The sequence below is a fragment of the Mastomys coucha genome, unplaced genomic scaffold (genome assembly GCF_008632895.1).
Source record: "Mastomys coucha isolate ucsf_1 unplaced genomic scaffold, UCSF_Mcou_1 pScaffold23, whole genome shotgun sequence".
Lineage (NCBI taxonomy): Eukaryota > Metazoa > Chordata > Mammalia > Rodentia > Muridae > Mastomys > Mastomys coucha.
In genome coordinates, this window is record NW_022196906.1 from 25,101,833 (window position 1) to 25,112,116 (window position 10,284).

General features: G+C 35.8%; 1 protein-coding gene across 3 annotated transcripts in view; it reads left to right on the top strand.

The window, feature by feature from the left end:
• The window catches only part of Zbtb44 (zinc finger and BTB domain containing 44), a 51,134-nt gene extending 43,517 nt beyond the window's left edge, over positions 1-7,617 (top strand). For all 3 annotated transcript variants that reach the window (XM_031343293.1, XM_031343295.1, XM_031343294.1), the window contains exon 6: positions 1,796-7,617. In XM_031343293.1, coding sequence (XP_031199153.1) covers positions 1,796-2,078 — 283 coding nt within the window. In that variant the 3' untranslated portion in view covers positions 2,079-7,617. The remainder of the gene's footprint in view (positions 1-1,795) is intronic.
• The last annotated feature ends 2,667 nt before the right edge of the window (positions 7,618-10,284 follow it).

Here is a 10,284-nt window from a genome sequence, read left to right on the forward strand (position 1 = left end):
GCAGAAACCCGTCAGGAGAAACTGCTTTCTACACTCTTCCTGCTATGCTATTACCAGGTTGCCAGCTAGTTAGCCACATTCATTTTAAATTGCCACTATGCATACTCTGATCTCCTGATCTGATGAAATTTTGGTAGGTTTCCTAAGTTTAAAGTCATACTATATTTTTGGTATTTAAAATATTTCCTACAAAATAAATAGTAAAAATTGTCATCTTGGGTTTTTGTTTTTATGGAGTTAAATAAATTTCTATATACTCTATATTATCTATATAACATACTAGATTTAACTAGATCTTATTACCAGATATACCATGTCATGTATATCTTAGTAGAATATAGGTCAAGACTATAAATGTTAGCAGAGTTCTTTTTAAAATTTATATATCTAGGCTTGGTGATGCGTGCTTTTAATCCCAGAGGCAGGCAGATCTCTGAGTTCCAGGCCAGGCTGGTCTATACGACAGCCAGTGCTACACAGAGAAACCATATCTGGAAAAATCAAATAAGTAAATAAATAATAAAGTCTTATGTAAAAGAGTGTCCATTTATCAGAAAACATTGTTTGACACCTGTTACCATGGATGTGATTGGATCCAGCAAGTCTCCTGTTTCCTTAGTTTAGTGCTCTGGCTTTTTAGCATTACTGAGTCACTATAATAATATATTTGTGATTTATAGGTTATCCAAGTAAATGCAATCCTATTTCTAGCTCTGCTGCTGATTGAGCATGTCAGTTAACATTTGAAATTTAGCTGAAGATAAAACACAAGCTTTTAACAGGCTAGTCTCTAAGTCTTCCTGTGGACATAAAACTCTTACTATGTGTAGTTTTTAGTACTGCAGTAGAGTTTCACCTCTGTAGGAATCCTTAGTTTCTCAAAACATAAAATCCTTCTAAACCCTTACAGTTTTAAACTAACCTTTTTTTAAAAAAAGAACAACAAAAAAATCTTTTGAGTTCTAAACTATTCATCTGTAGATTTTATTTTTTGCTCCAGACCAGATATTCATTTTACTTAATCTGTTATGATTCTGCATGTATGGTTATGTCACTAAAACTAGATTATAATTATTAGACATAGTTGTTAAGGAATTAAATAGTCCAGTTTCACCACTCCTATATGTCTTTCCCCATATAGGGCCCTGTATCTTATACATGTATCTAACCCATGAAGACTTTTTAGGAAATATATACAAGGCATTAGAAATTACTTTGCAGACAAATATTTTAATTTGTCTATTAATACTGAATATTCAAACTGTTAAGTGGCCACTCCAAATATAGTAAGAGATTCTTTCCAAATTCTTACTAAAATGTATTACTATTTCCATACATAGTAAGGTGAAACTTAATTTCTACATCTTTCAACTTCACATAGTAGAATGTATGTAAGGTCATGTATGCATAAAGACTGAGCTTCTTAGCTAACCTCTATGTAGGTTGAAATACAGAGATAGGTCTATATAAACCTCTTACTCATCTTATTCACATGATGCTTGCTTTAGTGAAATGCCACTTACATTATATACAGACTCCTATATATGTAGATCCAGAAAGGCCTTTGAAGTGTCCAGAGAATCACTGGGAGTAATCAGTCTTCTTTATTGCCCATAGGAAGATGGGATGCACTTTGGTTCTACTGAATGGCTTCAGTTGATATTTGGGAAAGCTTATTTATTAACTTTATTGAATAATTAGTGAAATAAAAAGTCCCAGACTTATTTTATACATGATATCTCTTTATTATAGTTTGAAAATTAATTTTGTATTTTATCCTTTGCTTCTCATTTAGTGATTTCTTAGTACCGGACTACTTAAACCAGGAGCAAGAAGAGACCCTTGTTCAGTATGATCTCGGAGAACATACTTTTGAAAGCAACTCTTCTGTTCAAATGCCTGTGATTTCACAGGTCTCCTCAACCCAGAATTGTGAAAGCACTTTTCCCCTGGGGTCTCTTGGTGGGCTTGCAGAAAAGGAGGAGGAACTGCAAGAACAGCCAAAGACCAGTGCTCAAGCTGAGACTCCCAGAGATGACCCCCCTAAGGCAGAGCTGTCTTCTATAACTATTGAGTAATTCTGTGATTGGCCTGGGTTTTGGTTTTTTGGAAAGTGCCTGTGCTTGGTCTCATGTTTAAATTTAATTTAATTTTTTAAAGAAGGGTTCCCTTTGTAAGCCCTGAAACTGGAGGGTTCTTTGTCTTGTTTTGTTTTTTCTTAGCTGAAAGATTGCTTCTGTATGTATACAATAAGGTAACATTGAAACAGAACATAAAATTTGAGACTTAACGAAAAGCAGCTGACTTAGAACATGGTAGTTCTTCCTCCCATTGTTAAAAGTGGGCAGTAGCAGATACAAAAGAAATCAGGTTGTTGTTGACCTTCCTGAGATAAGAGGGCTAATGAGAAGTTACAAAACAATTTGACAATGCCTAAGTAAATGTATACTCCTAAATGCAGGAGTTATAAAATGCAGGTTATAAACCCTGTAGTTTTGGAAGTATTTACGGTAGGTTTTTTTTCTTTTTTTCAGATGAAGGTAAATAACTTCTGAGATCCAGTATATTCTTTTTTTAAGCCATTTTGAATTTTCATGATGAAAAATTAGTATCAGGCAGGCATTTCCTATACCTTTATAGTACCACTCCAAAGGGTAAGAGGTTTGATTGAGAAGAGTCAGGCTGCACATGGAATGGCAGGGTGCAGAACGAGGTACGTATATACCCAGCTTTTCAGGAGCTCTCCTCAGACCGTTTCTCTTCTTGGTTATTGAATGCTGACACCTGGCTAACTAGGACATTTGCTCAGAGAAATGTCCTCGTGTCCCACCAACAGCACTTTCGCTTGCATATACTATTGTGCTGCCATATAGAAGAAAAATATTGAAGATATTCTATATTTTATATATAGGTTTATGTATTGTTGAGGATGCCGATGCTCTGCTGTTTTGGACAAAATAAAACAAGTTTGTTTTGAGGCTACATTCTTAACCCAGTTAAGATTGTTTACAAGATTACATATGACAACGATATAATGTCCTTATTCCAAAATATTTTGAGGTATTGCCAGGTTTGTTAAAAGCGGCTATTATAGTTTTCACGGGATGTAAGCAATAATGTAAAAGAAAAGAAGAGGTTGTAAAAAGATCATCTAAGACAAATTGGAGAAGGGATTGTTAAGACAAGAGTCTAAGAACTTTGCTACTCAGATGATAACATTTATATGATACTCTAGATTGGGATATACTTTTTTATCTGCTGCCATTAAAGCCCCTTTGATCTGAAATAATCATGAATCCACAAATAATGAACCTTTGTGTAATTTTTTTATATAGAAAATAGCCCCAGTGTTTATCATTATGATAGCCCCTGATGGGGTTAGAAGATAAAAACGTGTGTTTTTTTGTTTGACTTCAGATATTATCTTTTATTTTGTGACAGGATCATAGGTAGTCCAGGTTGGTCCAGAACTCATCATCCTCTTGCCTCAGTTCCCCCACAACCTTTGCTAACATATATATGTTAAAGACACATACCACCATACCCAACTCAGACTGTAGTCTTAGTCAAACACATGATCTGACTTTTATCCCAATGCCAGACCTTACTTTTTATATTATACTAATTTGTTTCTTTAAAATTTATTAAATTCTGCAATTTAATTTCTATCTCTGTCCTTTTTCCTTTTTAATACCGAGAATTGAAGCCAGGACTTTATATATTCTGAGCACGTGCTTTATCACTAGGTACAAACCCACCCCTTTGACTGATGAGCTTATTTGCTCCCAAGCATAAGTGTGTGACTTTCAGAAAAATCAACTAGAAAAGTCAGTAATTTTTATTTTATGATTATATATGATCTTTGAAAACTGTGCCTACTAATAAATCCTAAAACTCATTAGAATCCTATTTTAGTATGGTAAATGTTCTTGGTTCTAAATTGGGTTGTTTTATCTTTTTTGTTGTTGTTGTTAAGAACTAGAAAAAACGAAAAGGAAGAAAGAAATAAGAATTAATCAGAGATGAATTAATTTGAAGAATTCTTTTGAGATTTTTGTAGTTGAAAGTGTTTCAGTCTACTCTATCCTCAGAGTTCTGAGTCAGGCCAGCCCTGCAGCCTCCCTGTGAAGGACATGCCTCACTATGGATTTCCATTACTAGTGACCAAGCTTGTAGCCTACGTTAATGAGAGATTTGAATATACTATGAGTACACAAATGGTTAGTTGCCTACTGCCCAGATCTTTTTGATAAAGTTATCTGACCAGTGTTTAATATAAAATGATACAAAGGCCTTTTTCTGTCCCAAATGAGACTACAGTTTTGAGGACATTTTGTTTATGGTTCTGTTATAGGAAATACAACTGCAAGAGATAATTGTATATATAGTAATATTTAAAGTTTATTTAAAGTTGATTTAAGAGAGGAATGCCTAGATGTACACTTTTCACCAGAACATACGGAGAACATTGTGATGATCTGATCATAGAAATCACCAGGGTAACTAAACAGAGAAGCATTCTTGTTTAGAATATTTAAAGGTAGCTATCTTTTGTAAGGCCTACGAGGGTAACTTTGTGATATTTAAAGGGCTTAAATTTTAGAATGCTAGATAAATTACTTTTTAAAAAACCAAGCATTTTATATAAGAAAAGCTTTGTTTTCAGTTTTTTTCCAACTACCAACTATATAGGATGTGCTTTAGAAGTAAAGTTTTCCCGTGTCATTAGTCGTAGCTCCTCTTGTCCATCATTGTATTTCCAAACTCTAGCCTTCAGAGTGTCACAAAGTCACTAACTCACAGACAGAAATTTGACAGTAACCTTTATATTGTGCATTTAAAATTTCCAAGAAATGGATGTAGATAAATGTTACTATCCACAAATATGTGAGCTTCTCTTAATTGGCCACTTTAAACAATCCTAATTTTTATTTTGAGTTTAATTTCAAGTTTAAGAACAGTTCATTATATTACTAGGTTTTATTTTGAGTTTTTGAGAGGTGGTGTTTGTTTTTTTTAAGTTCAGTTTTGTTAAAACAATGTACTAAAATGTTTAAATGGCTGCATTTCAGTCTTATGTTTGAACATTTTAAGTCTCCGATGCATAGGATCCGTGTTAAGATGCATTCCCTTTGTTATTAAAAACAAACAAACAAAAAGTACTTGTGTTTTGTTAAAATGTTTTACTAAATAGAATAAAGTAGTCAGGGCCCCTAATTCGCTAAGTCATTGGTAACCCAGTCTCCTCCTAACTGCTGAGCCAGGCTCTCCTGTTTTAAAACTGATTCCCGTTCCTTTGGAAGTTATATTAAGTCTTTCACTCTTACTTTATTCTTAGTCTAATTAATAGAAGCCACTTATGCAGATAGAGTCCATTTTCAGATTATGCTTTAGTCTGTTGGCATTGGATTTCCTATAAGGTGCATGACCATACAGTGTTATACAGGTGGCGATTCTCTACCAGGATCACAGAGATTGATTTCTTATGGCAAATGAACAGTCCTCAATTTTAACTGAAGAGATTTTGCTTTGTAGATCTAATGAACAAGCAAATTGGAAACTTGCATTGTACTGCATCACTCATCTACCCAAAGGGCCTTCAAACTCTGAAGTGCACATCTATGTGAAGGAACGATTTTTGAGTTCTTAACTAGGGGTAAGGGAAGGAACTAGGAAATAGGAAAGCTCACATATGAAGCAAACAGCCCAAAGGTAGTGGAAAGTGTTGACATTAGATGCCTTTTTATATTTTGATAGTTACAAAGAGAACATGTAGAAACCAGAAGGCAATGGAACAAAAGTGAGGGAGTGGAGAGATGTTATTGTCAAAAACATAGCTATGAGGAATATTTATAACTAAATACATGTTTTAAATGAGATCATCAAAATTAAGATTTCTTATTTTACTTATACTAGTATTTATCCCTCTTTCATTTTTGACAGAATATGGTGACATGGGATAATTTTTAGGTGAAAAATGGTCAGCAAAACAAATTTACCAAACTAGCAGTGGTTCAGATAAGCAATGAAGTGGAATGGAGCCAGTCCCCAGGCTGGTTAAGAAGTAGGCTGTAGATGTTTCACTCTGGATTATACATAAATCGAGATTTTTGCTGCAACTTAGGAACATGAACTACATTTAACAGGGAATAGTACCAGCTACTGCCAGGAGTTAGATTTTTTTTATTATTATTATTAATGTATATTGAAATGGTGAGTGAGATGCTTTCCCCATATCATAATTCTATTTTTATAATAGAAACGATAGTTCATGGCTTTGGAAGTAGTTACTATAGCGTCCAGACAGTGCTGCTAGAACCTTGTTTTGGTAGTGTCTGAACAGTGATGTTGCTCTAACGGCTTCTTCAGCTGTAGTAGTGCTCCCTCTGAGTGAGACCCAGGCCGGTTCCAGCAGACACCAGGCTTCCTCTACATAACAGTTTACAAAAAACTTAGGAGTTCAGACCATGATTGAAAGACATTAGAATTAATGTTTTTATTAATTAAAAATGAAAGAAAAGTTAAGTTTTTTAAGTGCCTAATTTATAAAATTAAATTCTTTTTTTTTCTAAGTTATTAAGCTTTACTAAGCCTAAAAGCCCCGGGCTCCATTGTGATGATTTACTAGTAAAATCACCAATAATCATTTGAGGAGCTATAGTGTCATGACTTTTACTGAATTCCTTGTTTTCTCAAATGCCAGTCTGACTATACCTAGAGGTTGAAAAATCATCCTGTGAATGAGTGTTCATTACCAAAGTGTGTCACCAGCGGAGGGTCCAGCCTCTGTCTGCACCAGGAGAGGTGGGAGTGTTGACTTCAAGATGGGGAAGTGTTCTCTTCAGTGGGGTTTGCCAGACAGACCCTTTTCTGTGATTAGTGTGTGAGTGCTCTTTCTGTGGGTTTGTCAGGTTAGGTAGCCGGTCCCCTGTTGACAGCTGATGTGGACGGTCTTTAATACTGAGAATGCATTGCGGTTTTGAAAGGTACACTACTTTTCTGCCCCCTAGAGTGAGTAGCATTGGGTATTTAGAAGTGAGGTCATAAACTTACTATTTTGTTTATACAAAGTGATGGCTTCTGATGCTTATATATGAAGGTATTGCTTAAAGAAACAGCAGTCTCTGATAGGGTAGAATCTGGTTTTGACTCAAGTTCCAATGATGTATTTAGTTTATTGATACTGGTGTCTCCTGTTGCATCAGCTAGATATTGCCTGCCTCTTTGTTAAGGCACCCTTGTGGCACCTTACGTTCAACTTGAAGGATAGTATGAGGCCTCTTTGTGCCTCTATTGTCTTTTCAAAAGCCATTTTATAAAAATCTTAAGTATTTTAATATTTAAATATATATATATATTTGTGAAAGATACTTTTAGAACAAACTTTTTTTTTAACTTTACAATTCCTGTATTCCCATTTTTAAGAGTAAACTAAAGATTTTCCAGGCTTAGGGAGTATCTTTTTTCAGAACCCTGATAAGAAAGTCAGATTGAGGTAATAAACCAGAGAGTTCAGTGATAGGGAAAGAGATGTCTGGTGAGGGGAAACAGATTTAAAGGTGAAAACAATTACTTTGATGTAACAAATTAACTTTTTAAAATAAAGTTGTGGTTTTGCTCCTGTGATTTCGTATTTGCTGCTATAGTAGCTCACTATTTTATAGGGCTAATATATAAATCTGGCCCCATTTACAACTGGTCCTTTCTAATACAAGCAGCCTAGAAAGAGACTGCACCACAGTCTGCCAGCTGGTGGCCAGGTGTTCCATGTAGCTGATGCATGCTTTAATATTTGCCTGCAGCTGGCAGCACGGAGGTCAGGGAAGCTTCCTACCCTGCCAGGTAGAGCATTGTGACTCTTGGGGGACTGGCATCTGGGAGACAGGCCAAAGAGGGAACCGCGGAGGAGAAAATGTGAAAGCAGTTCCATGGAGGGGTGTCGCGTGTTCTCCACCGCTCTCCTACAACAGTACTATTCCAGCTGTGCCAGTCCCCACTTCACCAGCCCGTACCAATTGTCATCTCATTCAAGTATAGCTTTACTTGGTGACAGTGGCCATAGCTAAATTACTTGGCATGTTTGACTTTCTACAATAACAAAAATGGTCTTAAATTTTTGTTTTGATTTCCTAAAAAAAAAAATGTACACAGTGTCATAACTTCACGTTTTATAAACTAGTATCTGGCTATTAGTATTTTACAGAAACCATGGTTCTTGGTGACTACATATATATATATATATTTTTGTGACTTTTTTGTAAACTAAGTGCCGTTTCAACGTTACAATCATTTTTAGAGTTATTGTAATCAATGTGAATATCATGGTTTTTCAAATCTGTTCTGAGCCTAGTGTTTGCTTTGTGAACATATGTGTATTGTATATATTCTGTATAGTTATACTGTACTGAAATATTAGCTTGTTTGATATGAGAAAAAGTATGTATTGAGTACCTTTTTGCTAGCCTGATTGCTTAATCTTTTTAAAGAAGGTTTAAATTTTTTTTTTTAATCTTTAAACTGGCCTTTATTAATGGTCACAAATAAAGTTGCAGTTAGAAGGGATGGACAGGGAAAATTTAGTCTTGAGTGTCTTTGAATAGAAACGTGAGACTAAGATTTGGTTTTGGTTTTTTTCTCATTAAAATATCTTACTGATGTTTTATGAAATAAGTCTCCTGCTGTTGTCATTGACTGGTGGCTAGCAGGAGGGATTGGTTCCTCAGTGTGTGTAGACTGGAGACTGTTAGAACAGACAGCATCCATCAGTGCTCCTACGTACAGATCCCATCATACCAGGCCCAGACCAGGGAGGAAAATGTAAGGAGGGCAGTTGGGAAAGCCATCAAGTCTTGAAAGCTAGGAAGCCAGGTTCCTGGGTGAAGCTACTCATTGGATGGGGGTTGCCTCTGATACTTGTTTTCTGAAATTGTTTCATAGTTAATATTGATTAGGTAGAGGCAAGTTGCTACTGTTTCAGTGGTGACTGACAAATGTGAAACAGGAAAGCAGCTCATTGCAGAAGTGGGTCACAGGGGTCTCAAGGAAAATGACAGTAGTGAGCTCAGTCAACCAGGATGCTGTTAGTCAGTTAGGTTCAGAGATGAAGACAGAGGTTTTAATAAGTTTACCAAACACTTAAAGTCAGCAATCTGGTTTCTCTTGAACCTGAACCATGGATGCAGGTCAGAGATAAAATTCAAAATGATTTTGGCTTGCAGTTTTTGCATAAAAATTATGAATGGGAAGAATCTGAGGCCGATACTAAAATTGTTAACTAAAGATGTGTCTTCTAAATTGGTGGAATTAAAATTAATAATTTGGGCCTTTGAACTAGAAAGTTTGTTCTAAGAAATGAACAGAGAAAGTTATCAAATTATATAAATATACAAAACCTTAAAGGAGGGGAGGTATATATAAATATCATCATATTTACATGACCTTTTTTGATGTCAGTCAACTTCACAGATGTAAAGCAAAAATAGGCGTGTTTAATCTAGAAAGCAGTTTCTCTGGCAGAATGTTCTGTGAGTGGGATTAGAACCCTCCTGAACAAGAAGAGTTTCCTACCAAAAGGTATCTATTTGTCCTTCATAAACAAGGACCAGATCATTGCAAAGGCCATGAGCAGAGAGTTGGCAGTACTGACATACAGTATCCCTCATTTCCAGTTCCTGCCTATAGTTTTTTCTCACAAATATGTGTGTGTGTGTGTGTATTTACATACATACAAATATATAAACATATATATAGTATGTGTGTATATGTGTGTGTGTATGTATATATATTTTTGTTTTGTTTTTTCGAGACAGGGTTTCTCTTTATAGCTCTGGCTGTTCTGGAACTCACTCTGTAGACTAGACTGGCCTCGAACTCAGAAATCTGCCTGCCTCTGCCTCCCAAGTGCTGAGATTAAAGGCGTGCACCACCATGGCCCAGCACAACTATGTTTTTATCTGCTTTTTTTTACCCATAAAAGTTTATTAGCTGTGTACAGCAGGCTCCAGGACCACACTTTGTTCCAGCAATGGGAAGCAAACAATAGGTGGCAGAGAGTCTTGATGTTTAACTGAGAACAAAAAGTGGTCACCATCCCTTCGTAGAAGGAATTGCTTACTTTTTTTGCCTGACCTCTTAATTCCACCTGTAGTCAGACAGCCCTTCCTACCATCTTTGTCTTTAGCCCCTGGAGTTTCTTCTGCCTCTGAAAGTCTTGACTCCTTTTCCATTTTCTTGGGCTATTTCAGGGACTTTTTCATGCTACCTTTCTATTGTGACCTGGTGGCT